This window comes from Homarus americanus, unplaced genomic scaffold (genome assembly GCF_018991925.1).
Source record: "Homarus americanus isolate GMGI-L3 unplaced genomic scaffold, GMGI_Hamer_2.0 scaffold43895, whole genome shotgun sequence".
In the NCBI taxonomy this organism is placed as follows: domain Eukaryota; kingdom Metazoa; phylum Arthropoda; class Malacostraca; order Decapoda; family Nephropidae; genus Homarus; species Homarus americanus.
Genome location: NW_024738072.1, coordinates 1,486,330 through 1,512,109, shown reverse-complemented (window position 1 = coordinate 1,512,109; position 25,780 = coordinate 1,486,330). Strand labels below are relative to the sequence as shown.

The window sequence follows — 25,780 nt, the reverse complement described above, 5'->3', positions numbered from 1 at the left end:
CTGTGCTGTTACAAATAAAAATGAATTCTAATCCATAGATTTACACCTTTTATCGGCCAGTCTCACAGACCATTAACCATTCTCAAATAAACAGATAATTCAGCCGAGCACCTACAATACAGTATTGTATTATATGAAGGACTGTGTAACTTTTTATTGTTTATACAGTATAGCAGTTTGTTTGTTTTCGGTGGGAGACAGGTGAAAAACTAAGTACTATATTTTTATTCTAAAATTTCAATTTGTTTTTACCTAAATTTCCATGCTTTGTCCTGTAGTGAGTTTTACTTTCCATATATTGAATTTTAGTAAAAAACTGCAGTAAGGCAAACATAAAAGCACATTAATATCAGATCATTTATTCAGTAATGAACATGGCAGACAATTTTCTTTATAATGTAAAATGTTATGAAGGAAAAAACAAGTTACATCAATACACTACCTTACTTAGCTCAGAAGGGCAAACTTGGTCATCTTCTCACCCAAATTACTACACATCTTTTTTTTTTACTTATGACTTGTATAAAACATTACTTCAAATTAGCCTAAAAAAGGAATGAAAGATTAAAATTTTAAGTCTTCCCAGATCTGGTTTGCCACATCCTATATAAGTGAGGCAAAGGTTTATTACTAATGTTACTCTCTACTTTGAGATGGAAGATAATTTTATCATCTATGTATCAGAAAATATTTATGTAGTTTGGACCCTTGTCAAGCAGAAATTTATAAAGCTGAGATATTTGTGTTCTTTTATCACACTTTTTGATAGCACTCCATTATTCTGCCATCCATCGTCCAACGATTGAATTATTTTGTGTGATGGCATGGCCTCCGTACGTACCAGGAATATAATAAAATTCCTCGGTAGACAAATGACATAACAAACCTCACAGAGTAATATAATACTTTGAGAAATCTTTGTTCTATATACACATTAAATTCATTATAAACAGCTGGTAGTATTTAATAAATTATTACTAAAGTTCACCTTTGCATGAAGTCCATTCTTCAGAATTCTCGATACAAATATTTTCAATATAATTGGCACCTGTGACTTAGAAAAATAATTATTGAAGACTAACAGCAAATAGATTAAGGAAATACATCAAACACTGACAATAAATAATACTGTACTGAATAAAAGTGTGTGTTAGACCGGATGTCAGTGCCGAGTTCCATCATTGTGTCGCGTCACAGCAGAACAAAAAGGTTGACTGTGACGGAGATCCCACAGTATGGAAGCGGTGAATTTATCTGATACTAACTTTTAATATTTGCATAAGTAGTATATATAAAAAAAAATCTGAAAACAAATTCTTAAAAAAATGGGAAGTGGAATGAATACATTTTGTAAAATATTAACATGACTATAAAGGAAATGGTGTAGTTCTCCCCACTACACTATGTGGCTTTACGGTAATTCTAAAAACCAAATGTCACTTCTTGAATGTCACATTTTTGAGCAGCAGTTTAGTTCCTTAGTTCTCAAAAAACAATAATAGTAAGTCAGAAGAAGAGGTTAAAATACATTTAGTCATGATATGGGTGTTCATCAGAAGTTTATTGTACAGTAATCAGTCTGACTTCTCTTGTACAATTGTTTACATTCTAAAAATCTATATTATGAAGTAAATTGCTTGTACTGTACTGTACCTTGTGATAAGTATGGCGCAGAAGAACAAGCTCTAACGAGGACCCAGTAATCTATGTAGCTCCTGCCAGCAATTGTCAACAACTACCTGAATCTACATTTCACAGCCTCTGCCACACACACATTAATATTGCTTGCATTACCCATATGCTGTGCCTAATAAACACATAACATCCAATTCACTATTTTATATAATGTTTCCATACATCCAGAACACTGCTATCTAAGCCATGAAAAAAATCATACTCAAGTTTGTTAGCTGAATTAGATAATACAGTATAAATTCACTGTAACTTTTGGTAATACATAAATGAGCACAACTGCTTTAAAATCATAACTGTCCTACTTCAAGAGCCTAGAAGAGCCTCTTCTCGTGTGAAAACAGGCTATGTACATTTCCTTCACGCTGAGCTGAAATTGTGCGCTTTTCAAACTTCAGTTCACCTGCATACATCATGGATCTGTAAACAAATATGTCATGTAGTTAGAGAACTTTAATAATATATTATAGTTTCCTTCACGGAAATACCGACCAGCAGCAATGTTGAAGAAGTAACAAATAATAAATTAACTAAGACACAAACTGAATCAGAGGAATGTTCTCATCACACTCAAAGTGAGAAAATAAAATTCATATTCTAAATCACCAAAAATTTGTATTATATCTCATCCGAATTTTTTTTAAAGCTACAATTCTGGCAAATATGCACACAAAAATAAATAAGGAAGTTCTATTAGTGAAGCCTCCAGCCTAGATACAGTGGTCCCCTGCTAATGTTTGGTTGACAGGTTATTGGGCTGAGAAGACTCCCTTTCTCGTCATAAAAACCTGTACGACCTCATCCATAATAATGAAGGCCTTGGCCACTTGTTTCTTGTAAGGTTGCTATCATAGTTCTACATCCCCCCAAGAACTTCCCAGCCCAATCAGATATTGCACAATGGGAAAAGTCTGGATGGGTGAAGGTGAATGGGGAGGAGAGGGAGGGAGGGACATTATTTACCAAGTTGCACATTTGCAGGGAATCACTCTACCGTATTAATGACAAAGTTGTATAGCATACAGTACTAAATTCTTCAAGTTAGCAAGCAGAAACAGCATTTTTCTTTATATGGTAGATAAATCTTTTAGAAAAATCTAGGCCATCACTGGAAAATATCTATTGAAAACAAAGCCGAGACGTCAATTATACCAAGCTGTATAACAATTTAATTTTATCTCTGAAGGTTTTCTCAAAGTAACATTTCATGTGGGCCGATGGATAGACAAGGGTAATATTAAGTGCTCCTCTTATAGACTATAGAAGGGGGCATGAAAAAGTGCTAAGCAGAGCATCAGCCAGCCAATCAGAGTGAAAGATGCTATACTCGCCACTCAAAATTTAACCAAAATTTGAGCAAAGACAAAAAATTTATTTATTTCCTGATTACTGATGGTTATAGATGATGCTAACTCGAATGCTTCTTACTCCGCCACAGGAAGAATTCTTAGAGTACGGGCCATCCCATTTTATGGACGCAGCCATAACTGATCACTATATAATCTGTCGTACCTAACCTCAATAATCAAGTCATTATGGGTTTTGGGTCCAACATTATCTGGAGTTCTAGAGGTCCTACTCAGTACATAACACAATGGAAGACCATTCAAGCTCCTCTTATAAGGATTAAAAACTAAACATTCAAAACCTGTCAAACTGTAAATGGTACAAAGTCAGGAATTCTTGGACTAGTCCTGTATATCTTTTATATTTTGATCCACATGGTCACCAAAATCATAATTCCTTTACACAAAATACACTTTACAACCTGGTTTAATACATTTTCATCAGTCTTTATTACATCAACTGACAAGAAAACTTTTAGATAACTTAGATCAGTGCTGTGCTGTACTGTACCACACTACTGCACTGTACATCATCATTATTCAGCGACTGTACTGTTCACCACTATTTATTCACCGAGGTTAGTTTGTGTTCACTGTACTGTATTGCACAATAATCATCAGATCATTATTCAGTCACTTAAAGCAACATACACAAGACAGTTATATTTTACTTCTTCCAGTTTAATTACGAAGATGAAATTAAAGAGGACATTAATGCTCAAGCCAAATCTTGCTCCACAACCTGTGTAATCATGGTAGTATATAAGTTACACTAATATTGTTGTTTTTCTGTGACTTGAACCAGTACAGTACTTGACCAGCCATATCTTCATTACTATCAAGGTTATAAAGACTGAATACAGTACAGTACTGAGTTCTACATCCACTCAACAGTTGCAACAAGTCTTGGCGAGAACAAAGATATAACACATACAGGACTACTCATTTAAAATATACTAATATCACCCTAAATCCCTCTACAGGTATATGACACACATTATGTAATTGTTAAAAAATATGGTGCATCATTTACAAGAAAGTAATAACCATACACCAAGTTTACCACAGTCAATTCTCTTAAAAAATTATCTTTACCACAAGACCAAACCAGCCGACCTCTGGCTGGTGAAACTGTTATGTGTATAATTCACCCTATAATGTTTGTTGTTACAGTCTTCTGCCTTAGTGGTTATTCCTTCACTTACATCATTACCAAACACGTAATAATTATTCATCCATGTGTGTTTTAAATATTGTTATAGTACCACTCCAGTGTATGGGGTTAATTATGCACGTGCACACACACTGGTCATAAATTGTTTCTTTAAAAACTCATGCACTTCAACAATAACAAGAGGTACATCAAACATTCACAGATTATATAACCATAAAGACCATCTACAGAACATTTGTACATCATGTTCAAGATGGGGAGACCTTTGGCCATTACAGTACACTTCTTGTATTACATCTCTGGAAATTATAAGTACAGTAACACCACCTCACTAATTCAGATTTGGGATAATTCAGACAAAATTGACAAATTCTGAAACTCTTATGATAATATGAACTTTGTCTAAATTTGGCCTCAAATACAAAATCTTTCACGTGGTAACTACACACACAACATTCACCCACGCATATAAGAATGCCGCGTGGATATGCAGTTGTAAGAGAAGGGCACTGTGTACGTATACATATTTCTTCTATAACATACTGCATGTACTAAAGTTCACTTTCCTGTATACGTGGAAAGTTTCCCTGATGTGTTATTGTCAAACTACTGAGTGAGAGGCTGCTGCTAGTCACCTGAGGTACCTTGTATAGTAGTGGAATGTTCTCGCTCTAATGTGCACAAAAAATAGATATTCCTCATCATTTAATATTTTCACTAGTGTATATGTCAATGTTTGTACAGAACCATAGTCATGTTTCTTGGGTGTTTCATTGCCAGTGTTAATGGGCAACGGAGGCTGTTGATGGTTGGTCAGTTAGGTTGTGTTGGACTACCATAAACACACCCTGTAAAACAAGCCAGTATTCTCCTAAGAAAATACTTCCTTTATTGTGTATGTTATCAGTAAATATATATAAACTAATATGGATTCCTCTAATCACTCAACAATGGGTGCACATCACTGGTTGTTGCTCATGTTTATCTTGCCTAGGTGGGCAGAGGACAGTGTTGCCCAACCTAACTCGAGAATGTTGCAAGACTTCTTTAAAACCGTCTACAAGTTACCTAAGTGTAACGAATACCTTGATTAAAATATGACCAGGATAAAATTTAAACCCGAACCCACGAGATTTACAGTGTGGCGTACATTTAGCTGGCTCTCCTTACTGAGTATCTAATGCTTCACCATGATGCCTGGCTCAGTTCCTCTTTGTCATATAATGGAAGGTGAACTACTGAGTGGTAAAGGTGGCAGACAAGCTCACAGTCACCCACTAACCCCAATTTCTTTTGGCTGACACTCAGAGGGGAACCCATACACAAGGGGTTAAGATGTCTAGGTTCCCTACTGTAGAACACCATGCATGCTGGAAGGCTTGTCAATTTCATTCCTTTAATCTAAATCAACAAATGCAGACCACACCTTGGGGCCCCCATACAGTTCCAATTCTTGAGGTTTAATTGTATTCTTGTCTTCCTTGCAACAGTTTACGGTGAGGAACCTAGCATCCATCAACACCATATCTTTTCTATAAATCTCCCTACTTATTACTACTACAGTGTACTTATATATTCAGTGACTTCTGCAATTAATCTACAGTACCTTGACAAATTCAGAATCCTCTACAGTACCTTGGCAAATTCAGAATCTACAGTACAGTACCTTGGCAAACTCAGAATCCTCTACAGTACCTTGGCAAATTCAGAATCACCTACAGTACCTTGGCAAACTCAGAATCCTCTACAGTACCTTGGCAAACTCAGAATCCTCTACAGTACCTTGGCAAATAGTACCTTGGCAAACTTAAAAATCTTTATAAGACTCGATTACAGTAGAGCGTCGTGTAAATCTCTATCCACACAGATAAAGTCATCCAGGTTTTAACATTTCCTTATCATGTTAAATCTTCTAGACAACATAAAATACAGAGAGGCAACTTGGTCACCCGTGTTTATCATTAGTTACCAAGTTAATTATGCAAAGAACTCCTGGGAATGTCAAGTGTTTTCTACCCCCATAAAAAACCCAACAATACTCTAATTTTCACTGCACACAATACTTGGAGCAACACTCACATGGTTTAGATATTTGAGCTGACATATATCTACATCGTCATCATGTACAGGAAATTATAGATGTGATAAAAAAAAAAGAAAAAAAAAAGGATTTACTAAAGTTAAAAAACATTTTAAGAAAGAGAGACTGTACATATTTAATGCCTTAATAAAAAGTTTCTTCCACACACCTGTACAGTAAATGGCTCAGGTTTTCTCTTTACAATATTATAAAAAAGAAGAAGAAAAAGATCAGAAAAGCAACAACAACCCTATCCAATTTATATATCAAGAAAAAAACAACATTTATATACCCCAACTTCATCCATACCTACGACATTGTTTTTTTTTTTAAATCTCAACTCTCAACATTCTCCGCCATTTGGGTTCGCCGAGAACAAAAGAATCAAGTCTTTATTCTTGACTCTTGCTTCCCTGAAAACAACCATACATTTTGAATTACTTGAAATAAGAAAACTGAAGCATAAAGAAATAGTAAATACCACACAAGTTAATAAAAGACGTGACAAGTGTTACCCACAATACATTCATCTAGGCAAGCCAAAACAAAAAAAGTACAAAAATACAGCAAAATACATGAAGCTTCTCTGTAACACAACTTCCCTTAACAATAAATAAATTACTTGTCAAACATAATACAATAATTTTACCTCGACTAATAAAAATAATACAAAAGCCCCTGGGCGTATAATTATCTGTACTGAAATCCTAACTACAGTTATAAACTTCCATGCAGTCGTATATTTTGTCAAGAGGCTGGAAATACCCTCCCGTACGCGAGTGGTTCGTAAAACTGAGCAATAACCCCAGAATAAAATACATATTAAAACCAGGAATGAAGATGAAATGTTTTAAAAAATCTTATATAATTGACATCTGCTGGAAAACTATCACTAAAGCCAAGTGTTGTGCAGTAAGGAACAACTGAACACTACAGAATGTCTACAGTATATACTAGGCTGAAGATTAAAGATGGAATCACTATGTTTTTATAAAGTTCGAGCTGCTCATACAAATAGCAATTATTAAAGACTATTGGAATCATTCACTAGACGTTTGTATTCTCTTTTAAAAACCATTTTCATTTACGCAAGCTGGACGAAGAGCATCAGTCGTACATAACGTCAATTGCGTACTGCCTCTGCTAGCAATACTGATTTCCAGGTACACAGTGTTATGATGTTTGTGAAAGGCAGATGGAACTATGAAAATGAAAGTGAATGTAATGTGTTCTGAAACCCACAGTGGTGAGTGGTCAAACTAGGGGTGTGTGTGTGTGTGTGTGTGTACGTACAGTACTTAAGTGAATAAGATCTTGTGGCATCTGATCCAACAGTTCCCACCATCTACTAGAGTACGGTAACTCTACATCTAGCCACGGGAGATTACCGGTAGGAGTGAAAATCCTCCTCTTAACTTCACCCATACCCTTCTGATGGCTCACTAGTATACTCACAATACCCATGATGTGGTTCTGAATTAATAGGACAATACTTTACAGGCAAGAGATGTATACAGCATTATAATGAAGTGCACTGCTTTTATAAAGACTAGTGATACGGTCTAACAAGGAGAATAATCTGGCAGAGGAAGTACTGTATAGAGACAAATACTAAAAGGGAAAAAGGATTAACATAAGTGGGTGAGTGTAAGACAATGGTAACTGGAGAGAAGAATGGGTTTTTTTTTTAATATACAGTATAAGATATATTTGGAGGCAGCTCTGGTTGACCCACAATGTATAATAAGGAACAGAAGACCTACAGATCAAAAACACGTTGAAAAAAATCTGGGACGCTGTTGTGTAGTTTCCTTTTTATACAGTGATCCCTCGGTTAACGAGTTACCTCCCATAAGATTCTTAACTTCGGTTAACGAGTTTCTTACGAGCCGACCTCAACAAGTTTTCGCTTGCACTTGGCGGTCAACCAGCTGTAGTATTAATCCGCCAATACAGTAATCGGTTCTAGGGCTTAAATTCCTTACTATTTTAGTAAATATCAAGAAGTTCACACTATTCAATAATTTTAAAAGTTTAATATTAAATTTTTTTTAGTAATTTTAACAATTATTGAACATAATTGAAGGTAAAGTGACTAGTTTTATGCGCACCATCCAGCCTCTCAACACACCATACAGGCGTCAGTATTTGTGTCTTTTCAGTGGAGGTAACATCTTCCTTGAGACTCAATTCAACTAAACACTTTTTTTCTGTGTTTGCAAGCAAATTATTGGTCATTTTGAAATTTATTTTACATATTGACAATATATAATGCAGTGCAGTGTTGATTTAAAGAAAATAATCTTGAATTACACCAAGAGAACTAAAATTTTATTGGTGAAATGGCACCATGGGGTGACTTCTCTTCCACCCCAATGCCTTCTCCTCCACCCCCATTCTAATTCCCATCATCATCATCATCATCACCATCCAGGAGCCTTCTACATACACACCTCAAAGTAAGTGTACTTTTCTACATTTTTTGTTGAATTTACAATTTTCGGTGAGCTGGAACATGTTACCCAAAAACCCATTGAAACAATGGTTTCGGTTAACGAGCAACCTTCTAGAACGGATTGTGCTCGTTAACACCCCGGCTACATCACTGGCACAAGTATCATCAACTCCTACTAATTACTGAGGACATCTGTTAATTTTATGGTAACGTGGAGGAGCCCCTATAGTAATCAATGCTCAGCCCTTACCAAGGCCAGCGTACCTACTAGCTGTGTTGTCAATATTTAGGTGTTTGTGTATGTGTCCCCCTCTCCAGTTGTTAGTTATCTGGTACGTACTGTACTGCTGTCTGTAGGATACCAGGAAATCTAATAACAAACTGTGGGTAGGCCTGGCTGGCACCACTTCATCTTCCACACACGCTATTACTGTACTGGGGTCTTAAACTCGGTAAGTGGGCCACACTGAAGTTAAGAAAATTCTTCGGTGCCTTTTTTTTTTTTTATCATTTTATGTCTGGGGGAGCTACAACGAGGGCAGACAACCAAGCTATCATGCTGGTGATGGCTATATTGAGTCTTTGCAGCTTCATTTTTCTGACTGGTAGGCAGGAGAGGAAGGGAATGTTACTGATTAATATTAATTACAAATATGGAATGTTTATCTAGTTGTTTTGAATTTGGGGGTTGGTTAACATTCCTGTCGCAATGCCTCCACTCATGACAGACCTCTCCCAGACTCACAAAAGTTCATACATTGAGTATTCCTTTGACCGATGATGTAACAATGTACCCGACTGATTAATTAAAAAAACTAAATCGCAAAAATAACACCATAAAATAACCTAAGAAATATAGTGAGACTCCCATTAACCAGATACACTCATTCATCACCAGTTAGGAGACAACAATAACACGTCAGCTATGGAAGAGGACCCAAACCTCACCCGAAGATTAAGATCTCAAGTCTCACAGCTTCCCCGGGTGTGAATCAATACTCTGTCTCTGAATCCCGAGGTCAGCTACATGAAGGAAACAACCAGGACACATTATAGTACTGTGATATAGTGGAGGTTTACTATATAATATCATCATCCTACAGAGATATAAATGATGGGAAGTGTTTGTTTGTCATGGATGGTAATTGTTGGCATCTTGAACACAGGTGCCAGCTAGCATTCCAATACACCCGAAGAAGAATACTAAGGGAAGATAAGACTCAGCAGGAGAGCCAGTTCCCAGCCAACTGCTTACATGAGACAAAACTACCATTAATTGATAAAAAATAAATAAAAATAAATAAATAATTTGGCAAATATAAGACAAGGGCTAGAGATGCATACACCACATTTACACAGTTTTTGGGCAAGTGTTGGCTTTCTTCTAGTAAAGCCTCTTCTCGAACGCGTGTAGACTATGCACTGCGCCTTCTCTCTGAGCCGAAAGTGTCCGCCGCTCAATTTTCAGCTCGCCACTATACAGCATAGCCCTGGTCAGTTGAGAGGGATGTGTTTTTTAGCTGACCTATGTACAAAGTCAATCACTCAGAATGGATACATCTCGCAGACAGAAGCAACCGTGATGTCACACATTTTTTACTTCTACCAAAATAAAAAATAAATAAAAACATTTCAAAGGCAATCCATGACAAAATCATCCACAAAAAAACGTCAACATTGATTCCATCTATGAAGTGTTCCATTCTTGGCTATAAATCAGTGTATCAAAGATAAGCTTAGTGACACACCAGGCAAAGTTAATATGACACGAATGAAAAACTGTGCATGTATGGTATGTGCCTCTTGTGGCTGTAACAGGAGTCAGTGTGCATGAAGTGGATTTCTTACAGAACTGCAGTAGTGAAACTGGACACCCACACAAACTCATATCAATTAAACTTAAAATTATTACACACAAGTAACATGATCTGCCATAAAGAAAAACTAAGTAATTTAACATTTACAGTACAGTGTATAATAATGAGACTGGCTCGCATCTCCAAGAAAGAAATTTTGCGAGTGAATGAATAAGTAGCCACACCAGTGAATAAATTACCTCCACTAAATAATATTTACAGTATCTAAAGCCAAAAATAAATAATGGGGCAATAACTGATGCCTCAATGCCTGTCCAAGCGTTACCATCATGCACAAAGTATTAAAAAATAATCAAGCTTTTTATTGACAGTGTGAACAAGAATTTTTTTCATGCAGACACAAACTACAGAGATCTACAGTACCTATTTATATATACAGTATGCACACACGCATTACCAAGGACTATGTTTAGATACTGGAATGGTACAGTATTTCTCCATGACCAAACGTAAGTCAAATCACAATTCTCAAATTCGTTCATCCAAATTCACTTTACAATCTATTAAATATTCCGTCCATGCATAAACTTGAGGGTACATCTTCCAAGCATAAGACGACAACAACAACAACAACTTAACATCTACTGTACTTATGTTTGAGAAGCAATTGAGAGGTTTGTACAGTGTCCTCGTCTCTTATATATTTCTCTATAATCACACATCTTAAATTGGTAACTGTGATGATATTCTCCACACAACGTACTATAATTCGGGAGTAATGTATCTCTTTTAACACTTATCAATTATATGTCTCTATAACAGTGAAGAAGGTTGCAGATATAAAGTACCATCTAAGAGACCTTTGGGCATTCTTGAGTGAGGTAAAGTGTGTGTGTGTGTGTGTGTGTGTGTGTGTGTGTCTGTGTGTGTGTGTGTGTGTGTGTGTGTGTGTGTGTGTACAATGAAACTAAGACAAATACAAAGAGAGATGGTGAATATAAAACCTTGGCAAGTGGCAGCAAGATGTGAGGTTGTGATTACTAATGCCTCATGGTCATTCTACTACAACTAACCACAAGCACAGATGACTTGTACCACACACAGGATTGCCCTTCATTAACTTGCCCGTTCACCAACACTAACATACAACTATTCTATGAAGGTCTATATCCTGTAGTCACTTTAATACACGGAAATTAAAACCTCATTGGTATGCAACACTTACGGTCATACACAGGGTTCTGTTCCAGGAGGGCCAAGATGTGGTTCATACTTCATGTATTTTAAAGCTGACCATCATGGTAAACAGACACTATAGTTACCAATATTCAAATGAAAGAAATAACATGAACATCTACAAAAAGCTGATCCGACAGTGGACGACCCAGGGAGGGGGACTCGACGAGGCCGCTCCCTAAAAGTTACAGAATAATTTACACCCCTATTGAAGACTTAACAGTTAACCATCATATTCCACACGAGAGGCACGCTGGTGTGTTTATATACAGCACAGTACTGTATATAAATTCATGGCACCTTTCCCAGTAAACGAAAAAGCTGACATATTGTGTTTAGAGTCCTTATGTAACAAGCTAGCACCATTAGACCATGGCTTCGTGGCAGTGACCTTCACTCCACCCTGAGATATGGCTGTCAAAAGCTGAAAGATTTTATGGGCCGAGTCTACTAGTGGCTAGTGAGTGCTGACACACACACACACACACACGTCTTTTCACTTTTTTATTCCTCCCTTCAGGATTGTATTTTGTTTCTTCCTGACCGATAACAGCAAATACCAATTAATTTTTTTGGGCCCCCCTTTGCTTCCAAAATTGGCAATTCTTTTCATACGTAAGTTATGAGAGACAATAATTGCACCTAATAGAATCTGGCACCATATTCTGACTACTGTTTTAGTCTGTAGCAACATGAATGATGCCGAGCTAAATGATAATGAATAAAACTTTGATTCCACGAAGAAAGTGGTGTTGATGTGATGTAGAAATAATGAGGACTTCTAAACCTGTACTTGTATCTACAGCCCATTCTGTAGATGTAGGATGGTGAGAAGAGGAGCATCTGGTAGAAAAATTGCTTCAAACTCACCTGATGGCAACTGGGACACCAGGCCATCAGGTAAACACACCCAAAACCATATAGCTGTGGAAAATGACTGTATAATGGTGGTGGTGGTGGTGAAATGTTCCTTACTGTGTCTCTAAGCTCTACTCATACAAGAAACAGTAAATCCTGCCCAGTCCACCGATCTTCATCTTGTAATGGAGAACAACCGTGGACGACATGATAGCATCAGTAACAGTTTTCTCAAGCACGACTTAATGAGTGAATCCATGTTTATGAAATATTCAACCCAAATAATAAGCTAAAGTTACAGTTTCACACAACACACAGCAATGTACTAACTAGGAATGTCTAGGATAAGGAGAGGTTGAAATATATCAATACAAAACCATTCACTATGCCTAATAATCATTCTTCACTGCTTTAATAAAATATAACAGCAATTTAAAATGCAACAAGGGGTAGCAAGAGAGACCTTACACAGAGGGAAGCGTCAAATAAATACATGTACGTATATACACTCATAAAAAAAAGGCCGATATAACTTCCTATCCAACATTCAGAAACAGCAACTAAAATAGATAGTACTACAAATAATATTAACACTCAATCACGCCATCACAGCAAAATATAAAAATAACCGACACTGAAACGACCAATCACAATACTGTTAATAGATTATCTTTTATTTTTAATCCATCAAGATTTCTTCCACAATGTATTCCCATTACCTACAAACACATTACCAAAGTACTGTGACTGTTCTGTTGTCCTGATCACACACCACTTAACCAAGGCAGAGTAGGCTGTTACACACCATACTGTACTAGACCATGATTGCCATAAAGCCACAACAGCATGCATCTCACCCCACCCACTGAAGAGATATTAAGAACAGTACAGTTAACACCTATAAGATATAAGCAGAAGGGAAGGAATGCAGTAAACAAGAGTCTGTACCAGCAGATTCAATTCCATGCACTAAATAAATAAATAAATGAACACAAGCCCCAATATTCCTACCTCATGTTTTACTAGGGCAAAGTTTACTATAAACTTCTGTAATTTACCTGCCAGGAGGAGCTATCAATACAGATCAAGATTTGTTTGACCATCAATGCAATAAAGGGAGGCTGGTTGTTTAAATGACCAACACAAATACACCGACAGCTACAGGATGTTTTAATCATGAAGTCTAGTTTACGTGTTTATGCCCCGAGGAAGCAAAATTACAGAAGTTTAAAAAAATACAACAATCTCCGGTACAGTGGCGTTCCAGGGAAGGAAGCGCCGTTACTCACCTGAGCATGGAACACGACTTTGAGCCGATATCCTGACAACCGTGCTGGATCCCACAGACCAGATACGGCAGGAAGCGCAGGATGGAGCCCTTGTCTACTATGGAGCCACTCACCCCCTGGGCCACTTTGATGCCATCGCCCTCCCTGTAAGGTAACGATGCGAGAGGACTGGTTAGCTAAATAATTATAAACATCTAAACACAATAGAAAAAATACTACAGTACTCCCTCTTTGACATTTGAAAACTAAAACTAGAAAAAAATAAAAAATGTCTTAAATCAAATGCACAATGGATGTTACAAGTGTCTTCAGACGTACTGTATATAAAACAAGAAATGAGTGAAAATGAATGGAGGGGAAACTGATAAATCAACTCCAGACACAAATCAAGTACTGTATGTGGTATTTGTATTACACTGATGGAAGGAGTGAACCAAGAAGAATGAGAAGAGGAGGGGGCAGGGGAGGAGGAGGGGCAGATGAGGTGGAACAGGGGAAAGGGGGTAGGTGGGAGGGGGGACAGAGGAGGAGGGGCAGGCGAGAGGGACAGGGGAGGGGGAGTAGTTTCATGGGAGTGGATTCGATACTAACAGACAATGACTATCTATCCTCACATAAGCACTATTTCAGAACTGCTTTGGTCAATTCTGTCCCATACATATTATTCACCTCCAAAAGCTAAAGAACTCTTGGGGGAACACATCCATAAATTGGGGGATTTCTAAGAGACAACATTGCCAGTTAGAAAGCAACAATGGCCACGGCTCCCGGGAACTGCCAAGATGATAAATTTATACAAGTGAGAGTAGACACAAAGGTGAGGTTAGGTAAACAAAAGACACTGTTATGATTGCAGTTACTGAGAGGGCAGAGTAAATAAATGGGAAACCAGTGCTAGAAAAACACAACAGACCATCAGAGGGTGTGGGACTATGGCCAAGAAATGAACCCCACTAAGTGTGACTGACTGAGGCCAAACAATGTACAGTATTATAAAAATATCCCACCAATGACAAAGTAAAAAATAACACCAATACCTAAATTAATATTACCAATTCTATCTTAATCCTCCCTTGGGATGTGATGACAAACTATACAGAGTTATGTTATGTTGAGAGACCCAGTGAGCATTTGTTCTATGTATATAAATAAATCAAGGTAATGTCTGTGTGTGAGTTATGACAAGTCTCAGGACAGTTCAGACCAAGACAGGCATATAGATAGTAAAATATGATGGCCATTATGTATTTAAATGTCATAAAATGCTACAAGTGTAAAGGAGACAGAGAGAGAGAGAGAGCAGTACAAGAATGATGAAATATCTAAAAACTGCAGAACAGAAGGAGTTCAAGGGAGAGGAGCAAACATCTAAACCTTCCTCATTCTTGTGGCAAAAACCTAACACAATTACACACAGTCTCTCTGATGGAGGGATGGACACCCACATGTTATGGAGTATGTATCATGATACACTGATAAATAAAGAAACTGAATAATGATGATCTATCATTATTTTGTTGTGAAGCATTAACCATTGATACCTTCAGTATATAAATGACTTGGTATTCATTAATAAATGTTACATCTGAGAGGCATTTATCTTTTTAACATTACTGTACTATATTTCACCACATGTGCAATAAAAACTTACTCTTAAGAATAAGGCTTAGTGTAACTTATCAGTAATATCCAATAATTCAAGAGCCTACATAATCTGTATAGTACAACATTACATCAAGTATCCTACATGACTATGGTGCTGGTTAGTGCAAATATTTTAAAGTGACTCTCATAACTCCTCACAGGATCGTCCTCACCCACATCTTACATGTTTCCCTTCAAACATTGTACAGTGGAACAGTAATAATTAATGTACATTTCAAACCTGTATTCAAGTTTGTTAAACCTTAAACACAGTTGGCCATCTTTGACAAGTTTATTCTTCTTGGTGAACTTTATATAATATTGTTATAATAAGACCCTGTGGGTGAGAGTTTTGGCTGGTGACTAGTGCTCAGATGTACATTCACATTATAAGCCAAGAACCTAAAAAGCACAACTTTTGCTACACATTCTGTGTATCTTGGGAATACTTGCATATTACTCCTCAAGCGTTTTAATTCAAGCCTCTGACAACAAAATAAATTCCTTATATAAAGCTTATACCAACTTGACAAATACCAAATACTGTACTGTATAAATGATTAAAACAGCATGGAGTCATGACATGTAATCCAAGAAGTAGCACACATACTTACTCACACACAAATAAACACTATCGTAGCATGCTACAAGGAGCCTAGAGACACTGCCTGCATGGGTAGGCGTCCACTGGTGATGAGACGCTCACACACTAAATACATAGTCAACTGCTCTACGGGTTAGTCTTACCCCCCTAAATACATGAAACAGTTTGGACTGTGGGCCACAGATGAAGGATTAGTTGGGCCCGATGGATTTTTGCATGCACAGTTGACCCCGCTACGTGGGCCCCTGAGCACAAGTATCATAGGTTAGACACACCTCTAGGAGAGTCACACACATGTACAGTAGTTCCTCATGATATCCACCAAACACTTCTCAATCGAGGATATATAATTGCACACTAATATTTATTTTCATCTATAAAACAAATTAAATTACAGTATCAATAAAACCAGAAAGACTTATATAAGACATCCAAACATTAATATCAACTACTGTACAATCATAAAAAATATCCTGCCATGTAAATATTGTACACACAGAATCTTCAAGTTTTAATGAGTAAATGGAGAGTTATTATGTTACCTATCATAGTTCATTAATATTGTATGAGAACATTACTAATAAACATGGACACTGCATTGAGAGAGAGAGAGAGAGAGAGAGAGAGAGAGATGGAGGAAACACTAACATGGTTATATAATAGTGGAAAAAGGCAGAAATATGGACGAAAAAAATCCAAACCTATAATATTCTTTTCTATTAAGGATGACAAACCAATGTATCATATCTTGTCGACATCCACCCACTATTATCAGGGAAAAGATATCAAGGAAAAAAAGTTTAACTTATAGAGATGCCAAAAAAAAAAAAAAAATATGGTACATCAATTACAGTCCATTGGCATATACTGTATATTAATACAAATCAAATTACAAAAACTCCTCCTCCAGGATTTTTCGAAGAGCTTGATTAAGGAAAATAAATTGTACGCACCAAATCTAAGGTTCCATCACTAACAAGATAACACCTTTTCTATTATAATATACAGGTATATAGCCACCTGGGTGATACATCAACACACATGTACACGTCATCATGCCAGAACAAAAGTGTTGCCAAGTTCGCAGACAATCCTGTGTGTTGTTAAGATATACTGTTTAGATGAGAGGCTGGGGGAGGTGACAAATAATGTACTGTACTTTCTATTACAGAGGATAACTGACTTTTGGCAAGACTATTACATTCAACAAAGATGCCACACTGAAAAAGAGAGGAGAGAGGAGAAAGAGAAGGAAAGAAAGGAGAGAGAGAGAGAAGGAAGGAAAGCAAGAAGACAAAAGAAGAAGGAAAGAAAAAAATAGAGACCAGAGAGGAGAAAAACATGTACAGTATTAGTAAAGGATCAAAGTACATATCTGGTGCAAGCTCAACACCTCCCCAGGGTCTAGCTTACCCGTGGAAGTAGCGATCAGCAGCTGCTCCCTGGGTATCCTTGCGCTCCATGGCCTCGAGTGAACCCATGCCTCGGTATTTTTTCAAGCGGACGCCGTTACTGAAGAAATATTCACCAGGAGCTTCCGAAGTGCCGGCCAACATCGACCCCATCATTACTACAAGAAGAGGTTAAGACGTAAATAAACAAACGTAAATAAAGAAAATCAAATTACAGTCGGCCCTTCACATACGCGGGTTTAGCATTCACGGATTCGCAAATACGCGGATTGTCCCGCCGGAGGAATATTCTGTACATTGAAGTACATTCAAATCGCGTGCGGCACCTCACACTGCACACCGCCTGCTCCCACTACCTCACACACACACACACATGCATAGCGCGTCGTCACCCCACCTCGCGCTCCCTCACTCAGTCAATCTCGCTGTAACCACGCTTGTGTTGACATCAGCATTGTAGTTGCAAAAATATTACATTTCCGTGAATGTATTATATCAAGCACAGTATGAATAGAATATCACTAACATAACAGTATTTTAACCGAAAACTATTACCCGTTTAGAGGTAGACCCCCAATTTTTTGCCAAATAATTTGGTCTTAAAAACTCGAACTACACACAGGTATATACAGTAAATAAGGACATGAGGGCCAGGGGTTTTTTAGGAGGAGGGGGGGGGGCAGCAAAAGTACACGGATTTTTAACATTCACGGGTATCTCTGTTACCTAACCCCCGCATATGTTAAGGGCCGACTGTATGGTCAAACTTCAAACAATTTAATAAAGAGATGATGTATATTTACCACAGACTAAACAAACAAAATACTAACAATTGAACATAAAACTGACCTGTAGATGCCCCAAGAGACAGTGCCTTTATGATGTGACCAACAGAAGAGATTCCGCCGTCCGCCACGACCGGCACACCGAAACGCCGCGCATATTCTGCAACCTGGAACACCATCAAGGTTGTATACAGTATTCGTCACTATGCTGCTTTAAATTTCACCATCAGAGACTGCATAGTGTATAACCACGGAAAAGAGAAACCGACATCAACCAATACTTTTGTTTTATACCAAATTACATGCAAAAACTGCTCACTAGTTAGGAAGTAACTCACCTTGTACACTGCCGTGGCCTGAGGTCTGCCAACAGCCATCACTTCTTGGGTAATGCATATGGAACCCGAGCCCATACCCACTCGTAGACCGTCCACACCAGCGTCGATCAAATTCTTGGCCTGGGCTGCTGTCACCACTAGAATGGAAGATGCATGCTGCTGTTAGTGTGCCAGTAGGATTTCTTGAGTGTTAATCTTAAAATATACAAAAACAAATACCTTCATTCCACATTTTTAAACGAGTCATGATATCTTTCCATGAACGTGTTAACCTGCAAAAAAATATACAACAGACAACTCTTACCGTTGCCACCGATGATTTGAAGTTCAGGATAGATATTTTTGATATAACGAATAAGATTAATCTGGTAGATGGAGTTTCCTTGGGAAGAGTCCTGGAAAAAAATTTACAAGAAAAAATACAATACTTCAGTTACATGACCACAGTAACTTATAAACCATATTTGATCTCCAAAACCATTTACAGTATTATAAATTTCTTCATATATGACATTCCAGCCAGTTCATATAAATCTCTCCTTCAATTAACAGACAATATCAACACCTAAATGATTGCATAAAGAGCCTGACGATGAAGATTATAATAAAGGGAAAACAATAAACTCTTACCAAGACCACAACATCGACACCTGCGTTGACCAGTAACTCGAGTCTGTGTTTGTCCGAGTCTCTCGTTCCAATGGCCGCCCCAACAACAAGCTGGTTATTAGCATCATACGAAGCGTTTGGGAAATTTCGCGACTTTTTAAGATCAGTGCGTGCTATTAGAGCCACAAGTTCTCCTTGCTCATTGGTAATTGGTAATTTACCTGGCAAAATAGAAGGAAATCAATACCTCCAGCATTAAAAAGACTGTCTTTCATGGTTAGGTAAAACATATAGTCATCCCCGGCAAACTCAGTTACCAGTTCATGAATATCAAGTTAAAAAGAACCCTTATTTAAAATCAATACAAGAGTTTCACATATCTGACCAACTCTGGTTCTGTGTGATTGTGAAAATACAGGTTATAATTTCCTACAAGAGACAGCAGCAGCATCAGTTGCCATCATGCAACTTTTACTGTCACTGTCAATAAACTGTCACTCTGTTAAAGCTTCTATACTGTACTGTGTATATACTTTCTGTCTGTTCATTGTGTATTAAAATGATTCACACCTGCAAGATAAAGGTACCAGAATATAACCCATAATAATAATAAAAGTTTATGACCATATTTTGTGCCAGTGTGAACATTTGCAGGTGATGACTATTACAAACTAACCATTAACCTCTTCCATTAATTTAGTGCTAGGTATAAAAATATCTTCCATTTTGACATTTTTAGGAATTCTTCATGTAAAGTACATACAGTACATGGCAGGGCAGACATATTTTACCCTTTTTAGATCGCTGTAGTATCTCATTTGCCTTGTCAAGGCTGACCCCCGCTGGAGCAGTGACAAGGTCATCAAACTGGGTCATTATCTCAGACAATAGCTTGTCAGAGGTTGGCTCCATGAAGTCTATGTCCCTGGATGTTACAATGCCAATCAATCTGGTGCCCATCTTGCCATCTTCTGTGATCGGGATACCACCAAATCCGTGCTTTTTCTTCACATCAAACACATCTGACACCTGCCAAAACCACAATTATATTATTTTTTTTTTACAGGGATTAGCCCACCCAGGCACAGGTCACTGACCCACATCAGGGCCTGGGGGGCAACAATGTAGTAATAATAATAATAATAATAATAATAATAATAATAATAATAATAATAATAATAATAATACTGTAATAATAATAATAATAATAACAACAATTATAATTATTCATAGTAAATTAAATTTATAATTAAAAAAAAAAAAAAAAAAAAAAAAAAAAAAAAAAAATCAAAAGTGATAAACAGTATGTATGTTGTGTTGTCAATAGTAAGAGAAACAATTGAGACCCTACAATTGTGTAAATGAGGCAGAAAGTCAGATCAGCAACCTGGGACTTGGTCACAATATTTGTGATGCCATATAGCAGCAAGGTCTACCATTAGACAACACATTATGCTTCTAATACCTTCCCAGGAGGTAGTACCTCCCTGTTTGATAGCTGCCTACTACCTTATTTGTAAAGGCTTAATGGTAACACACTCCATTTAGATTTAAAAATGTCTATGTAAACTATAAACAATGCATATACTGTATAGTATTATACAACACACATAAAACAATTTACAAAAGCAAATTAAGATTAACACAGGGACTACCGACCTTATGGTTGGATGTGAGACAGACAGGGTCTCTGATAAATCCGTGCTTGTATTTCTTGACCTTCATGACTTCCTGTGCTTGGAACTCTGGGGAGCAGTTGTGGTGGATGATGCCAATGCCTCCACAAAGCTGTAAACATTGCATCTCTGGAGAAAGATCAACTCCCCACCAAACACTGACTCCTCTCCTAAAGTAAACTAACACTCAGAATAAACACAAGTAAACTTTTCCATTTTTAAAATCCATAAAATTTACTGATTGCTTAGGCAATATAATGCTCTAAAATGGACCTCAGAGACAAGAACCAAGACATTACAAAGAACTTCAAGTAATTAGATATATTTCTACTGTAACTTGTGTACTATCACGAGCAATATACAGCCCAACACCCGAGTTGAATGTTTACGTACTGCCATGGCGATGGCCATTTCTGACTCGGTAACAGTATCCATCGGAGACGACACCAGTGGGGCCTTGAGGCTGACCTTCTTTGTCAATGCTGATGTCAAGTCCTATAGGGGGAAATACAAGAGGAGATTACAGGTACATAACTTATATCCTCTGAGGAAAAGTTACAGTAGGTCGGCATATCAAAACCTCTGACAGTAGTAAAAAATAATATATTATACCAAAATTTCCTTAGCAAACCAGATTATCATTATTGGTCTGCTCTACTAAAATCTCATTAAGCACCTGAACTAAGATATCATTAAATACCTGTACACATTAACCTCTTGTACATCACAGAATATATTACACCTTACATGATAATTAAGAAAATGAGGAACTATTTATCACTAACCACTTCCTCAGCTGCGAAGTCAATGAAACCAGGGAGGATAATGAAGTCACTGTTGAGGAGAGGAGACACTGCATTAGTACTGTACACCTTTCTTTACAGCCCACAATACTGTCTACCAATACATACAGGTGAAATTACAGTTTATAGGCAAATACAGTACAGGTATATATAAATGCATATCATGTACATTAATAATCCCTTAAGGTTCCAATTTCCGTAAGTACAGTACAGGCAAATTCCAATTATATATCCCTGATGTGTGTTTGCGATGATGGTAATTCTAAATCAGTAAGGATGGGTTTGATTGGTTCATTTTTCCCCATAACACACACACATTGAATATATCCCTCATAATACTGGAACAAGCACTTGTCTCCTGTAAAGAAATAATCCCACAGGGAGTCTTTACACCCACACCCATAAATAACATGAAGGAACATAAACCAATTTATCCCTTAACTTCTGATAATATTCTGGTTAGGTTGACTTTGCCTCATCTCAAATATAAACATTCAATCTAGGAAATGTAATTCATATTCTGTACTGTATTTAGGTTTTGTATTGGTACGGTACATTACAGTATACAGTACAGTACCTGTATTCATTCACAGATCTGAACACAGACATTTATATACAATAGTAGCTGTGTTTCTAAGAGACAAGTTGCTAGTACTGTGTGTGCAGTATTCACGATCTTCTCAATTCATTAAAGAACTATTATATACCATTATGTAGCAAGCCAATACCAGCTGTTAATGAATTTAATTTCCTTAATAATCTAATTACAGTACTCTTGAACACTTACCAAACTACAAGTACTGTACGCTATCATACTGTACTACAATTGTTCACATTATTATGCAAAGTTATTCCCACTAATCCAAACGGTAAATATTTCTTAGTCTGGTACAGTATGTAAACAATTTACAAGTTAAAGAACATTATTGGTGTGTGATGATCTTGTGTAGTGTAGTGGTGCCTGTGTGACATGTAGTGAGGCCATGAACACATCCTTAAAATGTACACAGTCTATGAACTATGATCTGACAAGTATGAGTCTGTGTGTGTGAGTCTGTGTGTGTGTGTGTGTGTGTGTGTGCGTGTGTGTGTGTGTGTGTGTGTCTAATTAAAACAAACTGATATGCTATAGCACCAATGAATGAAAATCAATCACAAACTTGGTGCTACCATTACTAGCTACCTTGTACACTGTAATAACTAACACAATTCGTAAAAGTTCTATTTCATTCTACTAAAATTTTTAAAACAATCTGTTAAGTTTTTTTTTTATAAGTAATTCTGTAAAATAAAAAAAATCTGTCAAATTAATGAAAATAGCTTAAGTATTAACTGTAATCCTGTAACATTCTTTAAATCAATCATCTGTTGTTCCCATACAAAGACCACTGACAGCTGTGAAACGAGAATACAGTCCACAACATTCCTACAGTAAACACATCTCACTACACCCAAACCTAACCTAACCTAAAATAGGATTCTCGGTATTATTTTAGTTTCGGTGATCCTGGTAATAGGTTAGGTTAGATTAGGTTAGGTTAGGTTAGATTAGGTTAGGTTAGGTTATGTTAGGTTAGGTTGGTTACATTGGGTGAGGTTAGGTTATGATGCATTACATTAGATTAGGTTAGTCTGGATGTGTAAATACAGGGATGACCAATACCAAAATTTTATTGTATTCTCATGGCCAGCAGGTCTTGATAAAGTTAAAGATGACAAGATCTGAAGCCACCAGGCCCATAATTACTGTACTATCCTCTTCATCCTTCAGCAATTTAAAACCAAAGTAAATGATTTTCGGGTAAAATTATCGTTTAGGTCAGGCAGCATTTTTTCCAAAGGTCAGAATCTTTCAAAATGCATCAAAAACCATCATTTCAACCTAACCTAACCTAACCCAATCTAACCTAAGCTATACTTAAATTTACTGTAACTACGAATTTTTGACATTGTTTAGTGGTTCATTCTCAACTAAAATCATCATTAAGTTAGGTTACCTTTTAGTACAGTATGTCAAGGTGAGTGACTGTTGGAAATGATTTAATACAATAATACTGAATTTTAGACAGGGACCATGGAGTGACAGATCATGTGACTGGCCATGGAAGGTGACAGGGACCATGTGACAGTGGCCATGGAGGGTGACAGGGACCATGGAGTGACAGATCATGTGACTGGCCATGGAGGGTGACAGGGACCATGTGACAGTGGCCATGGAGGGTGACAGGGACCATGGAGTGACAGATCATGTGACTGGCCATGGAAGGTGACAGGGACCATGTGACAGTGGCCATGGAGGGTGACAGGGACCATGGAGTGACAGATCATGTGACTGGCCATGGAAGGTGACAGGGACCATGGAGTGACAGATCATGTGACTGACCATGGAAGGTGACAGGGACCATGTGACAGTGGCCATGGAAGGTGACAGTGGCCATGGAAGGTGACAGGGACCATGGAGTGACAGATCATGTGACTGGCCATGGAAGGTGACAGGGACCATGGAGTGACAGATCATGTGACTGGCCATGGAAGGTGACAGGGACCATGGGTGACAGATCATGTGACTGGCCATGGAAGGTGACAGGGACCATGTGACAGTGGCCATGGAAGGTGGAGGGACCATGTGACAGTGGCCATAGAGGTGACAGGGACCATGGGTGGACAGATCATGTGACTGGCCATGGAGGGTGACAGGGACCATGTGACAGTGGCCATGGAAGGTGACAGGGACCATGTGACGGCCATGGAAGGTGAGAGGGACCATGTGGCAGTGGCCATGGAGGTGACAGGGAACCATGTGGCAGTGGCCATGGAGGGTGACAGGGACCATGTGAGCAGGCCATGGAGGGTGACAGGGACCATGTGGCAGTGGCCATGGAGGTGACAGGGACCATGTGACAGGGACCATGTGACAGTGGCCATGGAGGGTGACAGGGACCATGTGGCAGTGGCCATGGAGGGTGACAGGGACCATGTGACAGTGGCCATGGAGGGTGACAGGGACCATGTGGCAGTGACCATGGAGGGTGACAGGGACCATGTGACAGTGGCCATGTGACAGTGGCCATGGAGGGTGACAGGGACCATGTGACAGTGGCCATGTGACAGTGGCCATAGAGGGTGACAGGGACCCCAGGCTGGTTCAGTACAGTAGGCCGCCGTCACCCTCACCTGGACCCTTAGCGCGTAATTTCCTCCATTACTTCTTAAAACTACGGTTATATTCCCATCAACTGCCTCTAAACTGCCAAGATGAAGGACTTATAACCACCAGGTAATACAGCGAAAAGGTAAATGTGAGGTAAATAATGAGATACAAGGAGGCATGAAGCTGACAAAGTGTTGAAGATCTGAGTCACTTACTGGTAGGTGAGGCCTTCTCCTGTGGCGAACAACTGGGCGCCGGTATTGCCATCCTCGGGCACGTAGCTCGTCCCTCCACAAATCAAATAATCCGCCATCTTCGAGTTTCTTATAAACGTTTATTTAAGAGTATAATGACAGGAGTTACGCATTACACAATGTTACGCTTTTGTATTAAAAGCTCGCCAGCCTCGCTCTCCGGTCCACCAGATCTCACCGCGTGGACCCAACTGAAGAGGACGACGAGTCGACGACTCACAAGAGTCACAATATGAGACACGATTCCGATAAATACCATCCGTCACTATACTACCTTCTCTAAGAAAATATAAATTCACTAATGTATAGTTAGTTATTTTTATTTATATAAAATCATATTTTGAATATATATAAAGTATTGAAATATAATAATTTATTTTTTCTAGTCATTAGAAGTTGGTTATATAATAGTTTTTCCTTTGACTACACCTGTTGCCAAGCAACGGAAGAAGCGGGAAGTTTGAAATTCGTTGTGTATCAAACCTCATCTGGAAATAGTTTAGTGAGTAGACGATGCCATGTGCCAGAGAATTTTGGCGACTTACACCCAACCTAAA

The 25,780-nt window shown here is 38.0% G+C and overlaps 1 protein-coding gene across 2 annotated transcripts; it reads right to left on the bottom strand.

Moving 5' to 3' along the window:
- Positions 1–343: 343 nt before the first annotated feature.
- On the bottom strand, positions 344–25,431 carry LOC121873696 (inosine-5'-monophosphate dehydrogenase 1b-like). Of its 2 annotated transcripts, none has more exons than XM_042377396.1 (12): positions 25,185–25,430; positions 21,801–21,849; positions 21,409–21,510; positions 20,999–21,127; positions 20,131–20,368; positions 19,361–19,560; positions 19,035–19,125; positions 18,731–18,867; positions 18,457–18,559; positions 17,609–17,765; positions 13,948–14,091; positions 344–2,112 (listed from the first exon to the last, which is right to left on the bottom strand). In XM_042377396.1, exons 1-12 carry the CDS (start codon positions 25,280–25,282, stop codon positions 2,007–2,009), a joined length of 1,554 nt encoding a protein of 517 aa, XP_042233330.1. In that variant the 5' UTR covers positions 25,283–25,430; the 3' UTR covers positions 344–2,006. The 2 variants fall into 2 exon arrangements, with proteins under 2 accessions (XP_042233330.1, XP_042233331.1); XM_042377397.1 differs by lacking the exon at positions 344–2,112 and adding an exon at positions 6,589–6,705 and having other exon boundaries at positions 25,185–25,431.
- Between the last annotated feature and the right edge of the window lie 349 nt (positions 25,432–25,780).